Source organism: Taeniopygia guttata, chromosome 2 (genome assembly GCF_048771995.1).
Source record: "Taeniopygia guttata chromosome 2, bTaeGut7.mat, whole genome shotgun sequence".
NCBI classification, from domain to species: domain Eukaryota; kingdom Metazoa; phylum Chordata; class Aves; order Passeriformes; family Estrildidae; genus Taeniopygia; species Taeniopygia guttata.
Genome location: NC_133026.1, coordinates 33,776,773 through 33,794,261, shown reverse-complemented (window position 1 = coordinate 33,794,261; position 17,489 = coordinate 33,776,773). Strand labels below are relative to the sequence as shown.

The window sequence follows — 17,489 nt, the reverse complement described above, 5'->3', positions numbered from 1 at the left end:
ATCGGAAATCCTAAGGGACCAGGAGAGAAAGAGAGAGGGAAAGAGAGAGCGAGAGAGAGGGTGGGGAGGGGAAGAGAGAGAGAGAAGGGGAAAAAATAGCTGTAAGAGTAGTAGTAATAATAATAGCAATAATAGTCATTAGCCTGTGATATCGCTGCATTTTGCCTGAAGCTGGCAGGAAGGACGATGTGCCCCAGTGGCTAGATTTCTCTCCATCTAAAGGCAAACCAACAACAACTAGAACAAAAAAAAAATATAACCCCCCATATCAGCCGCAACCCAAGACACTGAAAAATCGAGAAGGAATGTTTGGTGGACCGTGTATATTTAATCTGTGAGAAAGGAATAAAAAAAAATATGCAATCCATCCTCACTGAACTGGAGATCTACAGCCCAGCGCGGGATCCTAACTGTCAGTCTCCGTGGGGATATATTTTTGCACAGGCGAGAGACTTCTGGATGCTGGGGTAAGATTTTCGTGCTCTTCCTGGAGGCGGCTCAGTGTTTCTCCTCTCTCCCTGCTCGGTGGTGAACTAAGCAAACAAGCCAACAGCAAACACCCACCCGGTCCCCTCGCAAAAAAAAGCCCCCTGCATGACTGGAGCAAAGTCATTCGGGAGGCCTTTGTGGAGAGTTTCCCAGGCCCTGATCTCCCCCCCAGCCCACCCACCCGCCCCACTCCGTTTCTCCCACGGTGTATGAGGCCGAAGTGCCGCTTCTCCTGCGGGGACCTGGGGGCAGGCGGCTGCCTGAGCTGATGCTAATAGAGCCGAAGTAGAGAAAAGTAAGAGAGTTTCTCCTAGCTTGGGTGCCGGCTCCACCTTCCCCAGGGATGCTGCTTTCCTCTCTAGCATAGGTGGGAAGCAAAGAGGTCTCTTGGCAGGAAAGTGCACCAGGAGAGGCTGGGGTCAGAGCACAGGACGAGAGCAGACTTGCAGATAGAGCTGCTGGTTGTTTGGCTTTGTGCAGTGCCGTGTTGTACTGCGGAGCTGGGTCAGACTGCATGGAAAAGCGTCTCCTGGTTTTTATCCCTGGTTGTTTTATTCCCGTGTACATGCCTCTGAAATTATTTTAATCATTCAAGCACCGGGGAGGAGGGTGGACGGCTGTGTGTGGAAGAAATATGGGGAAGGATGTTTAACCGGTCTGCTTTTTGCCATTGTTTGTGTGTATCTAGAGAGAAAAATGCCAGCCGGGCATTGTAACCTGTCAGTTTTAATTAATCTGAATTTCGTCGTAATCGCCTTGATTTGAACGCACTAAGCAAATTGCTTTCATTTATTCCTGATCGTATAAAACGACCTATATGGTCGGCTTGGGTGAAGGATAATGGAAAAGCGGTTTATTTCCATCTTGGCTTCGAAATGCCTTCGGGTAGGGGGAAAAAAAAAAAGAAAAAAAAAAGGAAAAAATGTGGGTTTTGATACAAAGCAATCTTGTATGGACTTCGTCTCCAGATAGTGACTGGTTTACGTTTAAATATGTAAGGATTTCTAAATACTGTGCTGTATGAACACTTGATGGGAAAATAAAAGCGAAAGAGAAAGAGCGATTAATACCCACACTTCGCCTGATCCAATTCTGGGTGTTTTGCCCAAATTCACCCGGGCTCTGCAATGTGCATCTGTCATGCTTATGGGACCTGATTTCTGAAAGGACTGATATTAGTATCATCATTTGTTGAAAAATCGGGAAAGGGAAACAAGCGGGACAGTGAGCGGGCTTCCACCCGGGCATAGGCAAGAGCAGCCATATTAGGCTTAGAGGAAGAGCGTTTTTATGGGTATCTTTGCCTTACATATGAGAGAAGAGACAATAAACGATCCTTACGAGCTGGCTGAGTTGTACATGGGCATATGATTGCACCCTAAATTGCAGCGCATACTCTAAGCTCGTGTTATACAAATAGCTTCCAATAAATATTACACAAGTACAGATACCTTAATTATAATACAATTCCGAGAGTCCATCAAAATACGAAGTTGGAGCTTTGAAGTCGTTGATCTGATAGTCCTGGTATAGCAATACTTCCTGTACCCGCCCCCTAAAGCAAGTATTGATGAAGAAATGTCTTTAGTTCGATGGGTTTCATGATATGTGAATAAGGCTCTCCTATAAAGTTAGCAGTGGTACAGTAAAATCTGATGTGTTTCTTGGCGAGTTGGGCAAAAGAATTAAATAAAAAATTGAAATACCTTTATAAATCATTGTTAAAATTTAATGTACATTAGAGAGAACCTTATATCCTATAAAATTCAATTTAGGTTAGAATTCCAGTCAATTACCTTGACGTGAATTTCTGTAGCATAGTGTGGATCTCGGCATCTCAGAAACAGTCTAGCTACGACAGACTGGTCTCGGCGTTGAGGCATTTCATTTTCTGTAGCTTTCTGAATTTAATCTAGGGGACACATTATATATCCCATAACTCTTGTGCGTTGTTTATATCCTGAATTGGTAGGCAGAAAATGCTCGTTTTCCAGAAGCAACGCGATAGGATTATTTTTTCCTCTCAGAGAATACATTTCCTGGATTAACAAATCTAAGGTCAAGTTCAAGGCATCGATTCTAGCAATACTTTTAGATGTAAGTCGACACGGGAATGTTTTGGCGGACTTTTTTTTTTTTTTTTTTTTTTTAATGCGTAGAGTAAAGCAGACTCTCGGTTGAGGGTTAACTTTGCATGGGAACATCGCCTGGGATATGGCCGTTCGCAGGGATAACTGTCGACTACTAGCACCTCACTTTCAAGGGATCACTGGGGATGTTTCCCTAAACCGCTCTGTTTAATTCTTCATAAAATGCATTGACACGAAAGGGGACTGGTACCTGCTTACTACAAACGGTGCTAACAACACGGCGCTTTGTGGGTCTGGGTGGCAGTGGGTGGAAAGTGCCTGATCTTCTGTACCGGCGCATTTTAACCAAGGAAATTTGCTTTCGCACCAGTTTAGAGCCCGCCGCTGGCTCTAGACACCCCCCTCCCGCCAACTAAGTTTGCTGGAAGTCTCTTGCACCTGTATCTGGATAGACGTAGGGAAAAATAAGTGACTGCATATATGTTTTCTTGTGCTGGGAAAGCCTCCGAGAGTGGAGAAAAAGAGACATTTATAGAATCATCGTCAGTCATTTAATTTCTGATATACTAGTTGGTCTGAGAAAACCCCTTCTTGCGTCCGTCTTATTGCCAAGCCCGACAGCATTGTTTTTCAGGACTGGGCTCCGAGCAGTAAATGCAAACATTTTAGAGGTGTTCAGAGCCCCGGGACCCTGGAGCTCTGGGCTGGGCAACCGAGGGGTGAGGAGACACAACATTGCGAGAGACGCCCCGCGCGTTGGGAAGGCGCCGGGAAACTGTCAGAACAGCAAATCGTTTGTCTGCTGGTGAGCAAGATAATAGCTGCCGAAACATAAAGTTTTCTATCTAGAAGTAACTTCCTCTCCTGAAAAAAAAAAAAAGCCCGCAATATTTCAGCTACTTGCAGTCATCAGAGAGACCTCAGATGTTCATCAGCTCAAAGGGATGGAAAACATCATGATTGTTCGCCAACAAGGAGTGTCTCTGTGTAGGTCCGTAGTCGTTTAATCCTAAAATTAAAACTAGACGGGAGGCTTGGTTGGAAAAAAAAACCCAAAACAATCGCCCTCTTCATTTCAGCAACTTAAAAAGATACAGGGGGTGACGGAGAAAAGTAAAGGCTTTTGCTATCTTATATTAAAAATTAATCTGAAATATTCTAGCCCAGAAGAGTACAGTCTTTTGAGGTGTTCAAGCCTCTGAAATAGTGCAATGTGGTAAAAAAAAAAAAAAAAAAAAAAAAGGTAAAATTATATTGAATCCTGTTTACATCTGCTTGTTCTCTTTACGCATATTCTGCAGTTTTCTAGCAAAATCACAACCACGCCGCCTCACATTTTGGAAAATAAATAGCTATGTCACAGTACGGGGCTTCCATCTCAGAAATATATACACATATACAAATACATACAAGAATTCACATATTATTTAAATTATTTAGCTAGCTATTGAAGCACTTCATTCTATTGCAATCTTACAGAGACATATTTAGTTAGGGGGGAAAAAAAAGTATACGTATAGCTTCTTTCCATAACAAACAGAACCGCAAACAGAAAATAAATGCCTTTTAAGAACTTCTAAGCCCGAGATATTTAAAATACAAATAATCAGCAGGTTTTTCTGAAGCTGCATTCCTGGCAAATTTTGCGACGAATTATCGCCTTGTGCCCCTATTTGCATTGGTAAAGGTGGAAAGACGGTGAGCATTTTGGCAGCAACATTTCAAATTCCCTAATGCTATACTTTTCTAATAAGGCTTGGTAGACTGTAATCAACCCTCAGCTTTACAAAACACTGTCCTAACTCCTTAGATATTTTCTCCTGCTCGAGTCATAATACCCCTCACCCTCCCTATGCGAGAGAACTGCAGAGATTGGAGCCAGCGATCCTGTAATATTTTAATTAGCTCCTCTTGGCGCAAATTCCTTCTAGCACACGTTCCTCCTGTTAATTAGAGGTACCCACCCTACTGGCAAGGTAAATGGTCGGCTTCAAATATTTTCCAAGCAAAGCCCGGTACAAAACGACAACAATTTAGATACAATAGAACTTGACCTTTTGGAGAAGCAGTAGTGAGTTAAACAGTTCCCTTTGCACACCATCTGTGTATGTAAAAGCTAGGCTATCGAGGCGTCCCAGTTCTGTTTATATTCCTCCAAAGAAGAGATGTAGCTTTTTTCTCCTCCCTTTGTTTAGCTTAGCTATGGGTAACAGTCTCCCCACCTCTTGGCCACGCTTCTCCTTTGCAGAACCGTCCTGCAGCAGAGGTTCCAAATTCAGAGCGGTTTTACCCTCTCTAATCCGGTCGAAATACATGGGAAGGCGTAACGAATGCATTTTGCTTCTCCAAACGAAATGCCTGCCTTTGTTTATGTTGTTCTCAGTGAGGTTAGCGAGGGGAAGGCTCGGTTTTCCCCCTTCCTCAACGCGGAAGTCCCAATTACTGTATTAAAAGAGCAATTCAACATTAGACCAAATAATCAACATTGATAATTGTGCTGAACACAGCAACTTAACAGCAGGCTCCCTGCAATTACCCACACATTCCGGGACTTTAAGCGTACATTATCTCTTTTTTCACTTAACAGCAAATAAAGCAGAGAACAGCCTGTGCCTTGGGTGTCTACTCGCTCCCAGACGAGCTGTGCCCCCCTCGGTTTTCCCCGTCACCCTTCCCGCTTGTTGTGCAGGCGGCACCCGGAGGCATTTTTGGGGTCCCCCTGCGTTACAAACCCGCTTGAAGAGAAATGGGCTGCTTGGTTAGGAGAGGTGGGGGAGAGAGCTCGATTCAAAAGCAGGCATCGGGGCTGCACGTGTGCATGCTGTGCAAGCACATATATGCCCAGACACACGCACACCCACGCACACAGACTCCTATTTCCAGTTGCCTTCTCGCCCTTCTTGCCTTAATTTCCCTTTGTTTCCCAGAGGCAGCCCCGACCTCTGGCACGGCGAAGCCTCGCACGGCGCCGCAGCCCTCGCTGCAGAGAGGAGCGGCAAAAAGCCCCATACAAACCTGTGCCAGCTCTGCTCCCCATTTCTAGCCCCAAGGTTTGAAATTTATTGAAATGCAAGAGGGCAGCTGCAGTGAGTCCGAGGAGGTGGCGTCCCGCGATTAAGTGTTGGGCAGCTCTGTCATGTCTGCTCTGACACAAGCTGAAGTTGACTGCCAAAGTGCTATAAAACCGCAGGTCAGTCTAGAACTGTTTTCGGTTCCCCTAGACGCGCCGTGTTCAATTATAGCCTTAAAAGCCCTAATACAAGTGCAAGAATTTGTTTGCCATCACACAGAGGCGGGGCGAGGCTCGGCAATGGTGGCGCCTTTGTTATCTCAAAGTCACTGAAATCCTTATACATTCCTTTTTGTTCGAAGGGAGGAGTGTCTGCGTGTATGCAGGGTGTGGGGTGAGGTTTTCATCGACGGAATTGAACGGTGGGGGTATACAGGGAAAATAACCAATGTTCGGACACCAAAAGAGGGCTTCCGACCCCCCGGTCCACTCCACCCACCACCCCATCACGACCACTCCCCGCAAAAAAAAAAAAAAACAAAAACAAAAAAAAAAAACAAAAACAAAAAAAAAACCTAGGGGGAAAGTAAATGCAAGCAAAATTACAGCGTTAAGGAAAAAGCCAACCAGAGCTCTGGCACACCCCTCCCCACCTCAAGTTAAAAAAAAAAATAATAAGAGGGAGAGAGAGGGAAAGCCCCCAAACCTTTTTACAATCCCTAAACGACACTGCAGTCTTCTCCTAGCGGTTTTGACGACATGCAATCTCTTTCCATCCACTTTCTAGCAAATATGTCAAGCTGGAAGATTAATTCATTAATTTCAAGTTCAGCTCACAGACGTGCAGTAAGCATAAGAAGTTCTTGCAGCAAACCAAAATAAAGAGTTCATTACAGGGATACGTCCAGAGCATTTGATTTGTGAACGGTAACCCTTGTAAAATAAGAAAAAGGCATATAAACATTAATGCTAATAAATTAGTTTACTCCACTACGAAGTAATTACTTGATAATCTTGAATTTACAGCTTGAATTCAAACGCAATAGTTAACTATAATGTAGGGGAAATACATAATGAGAATATTTTCTCTCTGCATAACATGATTAGATTTGTTATTGAGTCGGTTACGATAAGCTAAGCAATAAATAAACAAATCGATGTTGACATTTAAATACCGAGGATCTCCAGAATTTACTAGAGAACTTTCTCCGGATATATAAATACTTTCACAGCACTGCAGAGGAAGAGGGGGGGAAAATCCAAATATTATTTCCCTAACATTTTCGTTTCCCTTCCACTAGCCTCCCAGGTCCACGGGAGCATGGATCTTGAACTATGTCTGATTTCCTATGAGTACCGACTTCACAATAGCCTTTTGCCACCCTGTTTTTCTATTTTGATAAAATCCAGCCGGAACTCAAATATTTCTTTTCTGAAATCGAGCATCAAAAGAGCAAAAAAATACTTTTTCCGAGAGCTTAGGGATGTCCGTGCCTCAAAAGGTGCTGTATTCTTTGGCGTATTTCTGTGTTTTCTTTGGCTCTGCTCATTCGGAGGGGTGTGCATTTTTATTGGCAGAAAAGTACTTTTTAGTCTCTGCCCTGTACAATCCGCTTTCTATATCATCCCTTTCATGCAACAATAGTAAAAGTTTAATCAGATTTTTAAAATAGGTCTCCCTGAGTGTCAGCCTTCAGCGACGACACAAAGCTAAAAGGAAAGTACCTCGGCATGGCGAGTTTGCTCCTACGGGTTAACAGTATGTCAAATAATTTTAACTAGGCTTCTGGCAATTAAACTCGGAGTATTTGTCAAGCTGGGGTAGCCCTATATCCGCTGGTTTTCCAAGCATTTAGCTGCAGAGTTGAGGCAGAGAGATCAGCAAGCAGTCTTTAGCTCCGTGGTCTGCACTTTCGAGGGCTTGCTGTCTTGCTGGAGTTGCGACTGAGGCAAGGGATGGTTTGGAGGGGGTGAGGAGGGGAAACCTGCGTCCTGGGGACCCGACATTGTTAATTGCCTCCAGTAAAGCTTGGCTGAAGCCTCGCGGGGTATTTGAGGTTAATATGTAAGTAAGGGAAGGAAGACACTAAGCGCTTCGGAAGTGAACATGAATGCAAGCATGTAATCTATTCACCATGAAAATCAGTAAAGACTTGACCCTGGCACATTCTTCCTAGTAAGGTTTCCAGAAAAACCCTGAAGAGTGAGGGTTTTTTTTTTTTTCTTTTTCTAGGGGGGAGGAGAGAAAGCTCAAACCGATCGCCCCCACCAAAAAAAAAAAAAAAAAAAAAATTAAAAAAAATTAAAGGGAAAAAAAAATATTTTCTTCAGGAGCGTTTTCCTCCTCGGAAGCAGCTTTCCACAAGAAAGCGTGTGTGCATCTCTACGGTGCCCTCCTTCTCGGAGCCGAACGCCCCAGCAAGCCCACAAACAAACAGAAAGGTCTCACCTAACCCTGGGGGGAATTGATAAGCCTCTCTGCTCCAGAGCCAGAGGGTGCCAGGGACCGGGCGGCTAAGTCTGGGGCAGTGGCAGGGCGGCTGTGTGTCCCCCCGGGCTCCCCCCGGGCCAACCTGCGCGGGGCTCGCCCCCGGGCGCTGGCGACGGAGCTGTTGCTTTCCCCCGCGACGGCCACAAAGGGAGCGGGGCCCGGGCCCGCCGCTCGTCAATGTCAACGTCGGGCCACGTGACCGCACCTCCCTGCGCCGCCGGGAGAGCTCTCCACGTCAGCCTACGTCTCCCCATCCCTTACTTCGCGGATCCGCTTCAAAGGGGCAGCTGCGTTAGAGAATCATGTTAAGCTCAGCTAATGCGGAGAAGCCGAGGTAGCCCTAATGATGGATTTTGATGAGCGTGTTCCTTGTTCCTCTAACATGTATTTGCCAAGTTGTACTTACTACGTCTCGGGTCCTGATTTTTCCAGCCTCCCTTCTTTTTTGCCCCAAACCCCTTCTTCTCGCCCTATGACATACTCGTACTCCTCCAACCTACCCCAGGTCCAACCTGTGAGAGAAGTTACCTTCAGGGAATATGCCATTGATCCCTCCAGTAAATGGCACCCCAGGAACAATCTGCCCCACTGCTACTCCGCAGAGGAGATTATGCACAGAGACTGCCTGCCTGCCACCAACACTGCTAGCATGGGCGAGATGTTCGGCAAAAACACAGCTAACGTCTACCACCCCAGCACCAACGTCTCCTCCAATTTCTATAGCACGGTGGGCAGAAACGGGGTTCTGCCCCAGGCTTTCGACCAATTTTTCGAGACGGCTTATGGCACGGCGGAAAACCTGGCCTCGGCGGACTACCCGGTAGACAAGAGTGGCGAGAAGGCGCCAGCGGCCGCCGGGGCGGCGGCGGCGGCAACTTCAAGTTCGGAGGGCGGCTGCGGCAGGGCGGCGGCGGCGGCGGCGGAGAAGGAGAGGAGGAGGCGGCCGGAGAGCAGCAGCAGCCCCGAGTCATCTTCCGGCAACAATGAGGAGAAATCCGGCAGTTCCAGTACGTATAAAGGCAGCGCCGGAGCGCTTTTAGGAAAGGCAGCTTGAAATCTAGCGCACCGCCGCTGTTAAATTTTTATATGCTGTTTTATAAGCATATAAGGTTTATGAAGGGCCTTTAGATTTCCCCCAACAAAACTTTGTTATAAAAGGCGAGATCACGTGTTTAGTGCTGAAATTGGCCGTGAAATACCCACCGGGCAATGGATGCCTAATTTTTTTTTTTTCCTTTTTCTTCTCCTTTTTAAAAAAATTTTCAGCTTTTTTTTTTTTTTTTTTTTTAAGATAATAAAAAAATCAGTTCCGTGGTCAGCTCTTGAAAATATAATAATGTTAGTTCTGTGCCTGTATATTCGGCAAAAGAGGAGATCCTGACTCCTTTGATATCAATGTAATCCAGTGATTTTATAAAAGCCATGTGTTGCACCAGAAGTCTAGTTAGGAGCTGAATTCAAAGCCTTCGCCGTTTTAACGATTGCGCTAGAATAGCGTTTAACAGATAAAGTAGCCGCCTGAACTGTAGCAATATATTTAAAGAAGCAAATTAACCTAAAGCTGGCCTTTTTGTCTAAAGGAAGCCATTTTACTAAGGCACTGTGGCAATTACGTGTTGCCTTCTGTCCAACAGTTTGTTACTTACAATTGTTATTCAATCTGTCAAAGTCTGATTTTTTTATGTGAGCTTTTTAAAAGGCAAAGCTAGTATACGGCCGGGGGAAAAAATACCTCGACAATGAACTGTACCAGAAAAGGAAGTTTTTAAAGGGATAGCAGCTATGTTTAATGTAAAGAGCTCCTGAACCTTGAAACCTTTTATATTCTGCTTAATGAACTTTAAAACCGTAATGGCTAATCGAGAGGAGAATACCTCGATGCGGTGGAGAACGTGCTTGAAAATAGCCGGCTAGGGGGAGAAGGAGACGCCTCAGCCTTGGGCTCAGGGGTTTTTCCTCTGCTCGGAGCGTAGAGACGGGATGAGGCCAGGGAACGAGGGCGAGATCCACGCGGGTTGGGGCTCGGGGAGGGTTGGGCGCGGGCCCCCCCGCCGCCGCAGCGCTGCCCGCTGCAGGCAGCCAGGTGATGGCTGCTCCCTGGGCAGCTCCGCGTGCCTGGGGGCGCCCGGCGGAGCAGCCTACAAAGGCTTTCCTCCGCCTCGTGAAATCCGCGAGAACCCCCCGCCACCACTCTTTCCTCCAGCTGCCCTCCCCGCGGAGGAAACGAGGCCGGATCCCCGCGTCTCGGCGGGGGTTTCGCCCTGCACGCTGCCCGGGGCCGCGGCGCTGCGGGAGCCGGGGTGTGCCGGCGGGTCCCGGGCCCGCCTGAGCTCACCCGCCAAGGCGGAGGGCTGGCGCCAAGCCCCGGACCCACCAACTTCCACCCCGGAGCGGGCAGAACGCGTCTTTTCCACGTTAACGTGCTTTCCCTGATAGTACCCCCCGTCCCTTCTCAGCCCCCGCCGCCGGCGACAGCCGGGTCTCAAATATTTCTGCCTTTTTTCGCTCCACAGGTGGACAACGTACGCGTAAAAAGAGATGCCCATACACCAAATACCAGATTAGAGAGTTAGAAAGGGAATTCTTCTTCAGTGTCTACATAAACAAAGAGAAACGCCTCCAGCTCTCCCGAATGCTCAATCTGACCGACCGTCAAGTCAAAATATGGTTTCAGAACAGAAGAATGAAAGAAAAAAAAATTAACAGGGACCGATTACAATATTACTCAGCTAATCCACTACTTTAAAACTCATAGCGTTTTTCAAGACGAGATTAAATTCAGATTTCGCCCTTGACAAGGTCAAGCCACGGGGTTATGTGGAGGAAGGAGGTGTGTATCTGACGGGACTAGAAGAATCTAAGGTTTTACACACATGTAAACCCACTCTGGAACTGCGATGATGATTTTATATATATATATTTACATATCAACTGGAATCAATTTGATTTTGACACACATGGGATCCATTTCTAAACGTGCACGTCACCTCTGAGTGCAAAATCCATACCTCTTACCTTTCCAGGCACTGCGGCTCACCCTGCCACCGCTTTCGGCAGGCACGGGTGGGGACGGTCCTTCTCCATCCCCGGACTCGCCCATCCTCGGCCCTTTCTTGCCCCTGTGCTGCTGTGGAACAGCTGTCGGGAGATTGCTAGGTCGGGCTCACCCAAGCAGGACCACTGCAGAATATAAACTCTGAGAAATAATCTTTTGTTCTTCCTTAGGAAAATAATCTGGGTTAGAGGCAGTGTTCCATTGCTCATGGGTTTGAAATAAGAATTGAAGGATGGACACACACACACACACACACACACACACACACACAGACACACAGACATACACACACACAGAAGTAAAGAAAGGGGAGGGGGGGAATGTCATGTCCACACCTTCCTGGGGCCAACCACCAGTAGTTGTAATATGGATGTAGTGATGGTTATAGTAGTGTTTCCTTTGGGGGTGTGGGGAGGGATGGGGGCGAGGGAAAAAAAGACCGAAATTAAAAAATTAATTATTTACTTTTAAAAATCAGGTATAAATTCGCCATATGTCGTAAAGAAACAATCACTAAAAATAAAATTAGAAAAATTTAATTAGCTCTTGTTTTATTTATGACAACAGACTATGCGTTGCCATCTTTTTGGAGACAAATAATTTACAAATACTAAATATAAATCGGCAAAAAGTGTGAATTTCAGCATTTTAAAAGAAAGAACTCCTTAAAGGAAACTAACCTTCTGGGGCTTCTGGCTCACAAACTTTCTTCAGGAAATACCTGTGGAGAACGACAGTTTAGCAAATACCACACAACACTTAATTGAAACTTGGAGTTGTGCAATGCACTAACATTGGATGATTAAAATAACTCTATTGCATGTTCGTTTAAAGGTGACTAGTGAGGAGTTTAAACAGAAGCCAAACAATGTAAATATGGTAATTTTGTTGTTGTCTACTTTAAATGTCACGAACTCTACTTTGTCGCCCAGTCGACGTATGCAAAGAATGGAGAGTTGTTTGAACTTATTTTAAATATCTATAAATATATATATTTCCCTGCAGGAACCAAAGTGTGAAAAAAATACAATTTAAAAAACAAAAAAAAAAAAAAGAGAAAAACAAAGGAAAATATTTAAAATTCTATATCAGTTTACAAAGGATACCATGTTCTATCGTTGAAGTAATTTGCTGTCGAGAATATCTGAATGTATATTTCATACAGGAACGGTGTTTTACAAGACTTGTAAATAATAAAAAAAAAGAACCCATAACCTATTTTGTTCTAATGCCCTTTTTTTCCCCCTGGTTGGTTTTTTTTTCTGGTTGATGGGTTTTTTTTGGGGGTTTTTTTATTGTTCCTTTGGGGCTAAAGGGTGTGGGATTTCTTTACATGTGCAACAAAGTGGTGATAAGAATGTTTTTGATTAATAAATTTTACCAAATGGATGTAATTTCTTTGTCACAATTCACAACATGCAATATCTTTATATGACGTCACTGTTTTCAATATGTATCATCTATATGTATATACAGTTTTCTTTTAATATGCGCAAGTATTTGGTTGCATGTATACAGTGGAACAGCACACAAGGAAAAATAAAAAAAATGGAAACTTTATATTTTTACTCTGGTATTACGTTACTGCATGTTCTTTTATCCAATGTAACTCTGGCACCCGAAATTCCTCATGACCTTCTTCGGTCATTTGGGGCGAATTACTCTTCTTTTGTGAACTTCATCGTTAAATCTTCTGCTCTGGAGTTAACAAGTGAACCTAGGCTTGTTTGAGCATACTTTCAGCAGGTCACAGGAAAAGGAAAATTAAGCGTGTTCATAGCTCGATACGTGTTAGGCCTTCTCCTTCTCCTGCCAGCACCGGTGGGGCAAGGTCCTATGCTGGAGGGTTGGATGTGCCATTGCTGTTTGCTCGCCGCCACACGTGTCCAGGAGAAATGTTTCTCAGTAGCATTTGGGACACATTTTATAAGCTGGCACCAAAGGGAAGTTTCAAGCCAGCTGATGGATGTGGTCAGAATTTGAGAGCCCTAAGAAAATTGTTGTCTTTGGGGAAAAGAATCCACATGGCAATGTGGTGGAAATGGACTGTTTGAAATTGTCCTTGATCTCCAAGGCAGGGAGGGGGTGGACTGAGGCGGGTAGTGTGTGGAGGGGGGGGGGGAGGGAGGAGGGCTGGAGAGAGAAAGTTGGAGAGGGTAGGGGGGAGAAAACACCAAACACCAAACAATAGCTGAGATAGGGAAGTGTTTTGAGGAGAGTATTTGAATCTTTAATGTCGACCCTAATCCTAATCAGGAGAAGAAAGTGGATTCTGGTTTTGCATTGTTTACTGGCTTTGAACTTCTGTATTGCTTGGACATCACCCATAACCTTGAGGTGAAGGACTTACCGACTTCGGGCCTTTGTTGACCACTGCCACCCAGCCAGACAACGTTTACCTAAAGGGAATGTTGAAAAATGAGGGGGAAAAGAGGAGACTTTGTTTGTTTGTTTGTCTAGTATGCAAGGGGAAATGCCAGTTAAAAGGAGACAGACAGATGGATGGACGGATGGTGAGAGAGGAATAGGGGGATGGATGGAGAGCTGAATGACAATGAAAGTTAAGCCTGCAAGCTTCCTTTCCTGGTTAAAAATTAACTGGTATTCAGAGCCAATCCCAAAGACAGTAAAAACATGGAGTTTCTGTGGTCGAGGTTTGGATTTCCTAGCCCAATAAAATCGCATCCTCTCTGTTGCTGTGACATTGCAGCCATAAAAACTGTCCGTGACTTGTCTGCTCGCCTGTACCAAATGCATCACTATAAAGGCAGCGGAGGCTCGCCCAAAGGTTTTTACACCGGGAGGTGAGCGACCATTGCTCTCCGCCGCCGTCTGTCCGTCCCCCCGCCCGCCCGCCGTCCTGCCGCGGGGCCCCGGCGGGCGGGCGGGCGGACGGACGGACGGACGGCGGCCGCGGTTTAGGGGCTGCTTTGCCACAAGATGGCGATCTTCAGATCAATGTCAAAGCCGCCCGGGGCAAGGGGAACAGCCCTGCAAAGGGAAGAAAAAAAAAAAAAAAAAAAAGGAAAATCTTGGCCTTTGTTCACTTTGCATCCCTGGAGCCACACGGGTAATTATTGCACTTACCGGGCTCCGCTGTACAAAAAGCCGCTCGGGATGCCGGGGGAGGGGGGAGACGCTGGGGCTTCTCGGTGGAGTTAAAGCCTCTGGGCTTTGGGTTAGGAAATGCGCGAAGGTAAGTGTTTTATACATCTATCCGGCATGGAGAACGGCGAGGAGTGTGCGGTGACCGGAATGGTACCCTGCGATGTATGGTGGCCCTTGCCCTGACCGCTGAACACCGCGGAAAATAACTGTAGGGAGGGGAAGGGATCAAAAAAAGTTGGTGATTAGGATGTGAAATAATATAGAAGCGACTTTCTAAGTTGCAGCTAACCTTTTATTTTTTCTTCGTTTTGGCCAGCCGGGTGGAAAATGCACGTTATCTGGAAATATTTCTTCAGGGTAACTTGTAGCTTTCTTCCACTTATTAAAAAAAAAGAAAAAAAAAAAGAAAAAAAAAGTGTAGCATTGGAAATATTATGAAACTTGACATTTATGTGTGGAACAGTAGGTGTCTTCAATCAAATAGATCTATGGCAACACAGTCTGCAAATGACAGACAATTCTGACGATCTTATTAGTCTTGAACTATAGTTTAGTTAGGGTCGTTTGGTAACTTTAAAGGGTAGTCTGCTTCCTTGCAGCTGGACACAGATTGTGGTAAACAACTTTTGACATGCTTATGCTAAAAACTGCTCATGTGATTGCATATTAAGTCAATGTTCGTGCAAGATCAGATTTAGATTTTCTTTCTTTCTTTCTTTCTTTCTTTCTTTCTTTCTTTCTTTCTTTCTTAATCAGCACATGTGCTGTAAACAAACAATAGTCACTCATTCTCATGTGCTCAGGGCTGCTCTGGATTGTAGCTTTGAAACTCTATCCTCTCTACCAGTACCCTAACTCCAGGTTACTTTTCATGCCCATAAAATTTTCACATGTTTTTCTTATGTCTCCATTTGAGAAGGGTGGGCGGGAAGGTGGTATTGAATGGAGAAGATACTGGTTTGGCTACATATTTTAATACGTGTTTCTTAGGACAGAGTTTAAAGTATCTGTCTGAAAAAATGAAAAATATTATTTTATCCTTTCTCTTCTATGTATATAATGCCTGTTGCCTGCAGTATTTTTTAAATCGTGCTTCCAGGGAACTGTTGCAAGTGTAGTTAAAAGCACATGCTCAGTCGACAGAGAGCAGTTTCAGATGATTATTGGAACGTATCGATTTCATCAAAGATGCTCCATTAAAAGCTCGGGGCTGCTGATCCCTTTTGACTTCCCCTCAGCAATGCCAGGATGCAAGAAGCCACGTGAGAAGCAGGGAGATTTGAGGGTCCCTTTGCAACATTTCATTTTACACCAGTCAAGTTAAACTCCGCATATTTGATCAAATATTTATTTTTCCCCTTGTTGTTTCCCTGTCCCATTCAATACTTGGCTGAATAAATCAAAGGGACCCCAGCAGCAGTTAAAGCGCCCTCTGGTTACGGATTGTTTACTGACGGCCGCGGTCATAGGATAATATTTAAAAAAAACAAGCTTGTTTCTTACAATAACTGTTTATTATTTCGCATTATTTGGGTTTGCATGTTTTGGAGGAAAGAGGGGAAGCCAGCTCAGTGTCTACACTGTGTTTAATTAATCGTGTACTCAGCTTCAGCTCACATACCACATTCAAATCCCTGGGAGGCTTTTTCATAAGCTCATTGGGTTTGTGTTTTGTTGTCTATTTTTTTTTTTTTTTTGGGTCACAATCTTTTCATTAAATGCTCTGAAATCGAAACTTCTGGCCAACGTGTGTGTCTGACAGCCAAGCTATACCACAACCAAAAAAAAAATAAAATTTGTATATGCATTCAGACCCTCTTTAAAGGCAAGACAGCTACAAAAAGGGAGAAAGGCTACAGTTTCAAATGCTTAATAGAGCCGTGCGGCGCATCTCTCGCAATAGAAGGGGTACACTTAAAAGACAGACTTGGGCATGCAGTATTTTCCCCACACATATATAACCCGATACCGTTGTTGCTTCTGCATGGTGTTTGGGGCTCTCTGGACAATAGAAAGCCCCGTTGTTGTCGTCAGTGCCGGAAAATGGCGAGGAAATAAAGCCCTAATGAATTGGTTTGGGTGTATTTTGTCCTGCCGCACACTAGCATTTGAAACTCGTCAGAATTACTTGCAAAATATGTTCCTAATCCAAATAAGTAAAACGATACATGTATAATATAAAACATAGTTAGGCGAGCAAGCCTCCGGATGGCTGGAATAAAATTAAATCGCCGCCTAATTTTTAACAAGATAATCCGCCAAAACAAGCCAACCTCCCCAGCACCACCACCAGCGTGAAAGAATTTCTAGTAAAGATAAAATTAGTGGGGCCGTCATTTGTCACCTAACTTGGCACAGACGCTGTTCCTAAACCTCCTGTCTGAAATCCGCCTTCTTTGGAGCAAATCCGAGGGGGGGGGGAGGGAATGAAAAAAATAAAAAGAAGAAAAAAGAGGAATCTGGCACACACACACGTTTCAGGGAGCTGACAGTTCCAATATTAAATAACTATAGTCTGATCGCATTAATTTTTGGAGCTGTATAAAATGTAGTCTACGGCTGTATTCTCAGATAGGCGGCGCATGCACTCCTGCACAGACTGCAAGGCCGTTTACGTTTTCACAAATTGCAGCTTGCCCGTGTCTACAAATAAAAGCATATTTTAATTAGCTCGCAAAATGCGTCTCTGGATTAACAGTGCTGATCTTTTGGGTTATACGGGCCAATAATAAAAAGATAAATCACGGTTTAACACGATACGTTTTGAGATTTCCAGTCAGAGTTTGCTTAAGCTGAGCTGTCGTTTTTTATTTATTCCCTTTTTGTTTTTAATTTTAGTTCAACCAATAAAACGACTTAACGACGCTATTAATGCATCTATTATATTTTTCTTAGATCAATAAAATTTTATTTTGATTGTATTGTCTATGTACGCCATGAATTTAGATTCTTCACAAAAACACCTTCTCGCTGGCTTTGATATTTATCAGAATTTTATTTGCTCTGTTTTATAGACCCTCGGATAGCTTTACTTACAGAAGTAGAATTAAAAAGAAAGTAATTCTCGTCCCCTGGCGTCCACAATATTCTTTAAAATTTCTTTTAAATAGGGGTTAAGTTCCAAGGGACACATTGTTAAGAGCTGGTAATGCAGTAGCTGCACTCAGCGCATGCCAAATTAGCTCAGTTTAGTCAGAATTGACCATTATCTTTTATAGTTACGAATCAAGTGAACATTATTAGTTT

The 17,489-nt window shown here is 44.4% G+C and overlaps 1 protein-coding gene and 1 long non-coding RNA gene across 2 annotated transcripts; one reads left to right on the top strand and one right to left on the bottom strand.

Annotated features, from left to right (window-relative positions):
- Positions 1-2,192: 2,192 nt before the first annotated feature.
- On the bottom strand, positions 2,193-7,881 carry LOC115493690 (uncharacterized). The gene is made up of 2 exons (XR_012054559.1): positions 6,296-7,881; positions 2,193-5,021 (listed from the first exon to the last, which is right to left on the bottom strand). It is a non-coding gene; the product is annotated as an uncharacterized lncRNA (long non-coding RNA).
- Positions 7,882-7,907: 26 nt separating this feature from the next.
- On the top strand, positions 7,908-12,695 carry HOXA11 (homeobox A11). The gene is made up of 2 exons (XM_004175365.5): positions 7,908-9,087; positions 10,594-12,695. The coding sequence occupies exons 1-2, from the start codon at positions 8,424-8,426 to the stop codon at positions 10,824-10,826; spliced, it is 897 nt and encodes a 298-aa protein (XP_004175413.2). The 5' UTR covers positions 7,908-8,423; the 3' UTR covers positions 10,827-12,695.
- Positions 12,696-17,489: the final 4,794 nt, after the last annotated feature.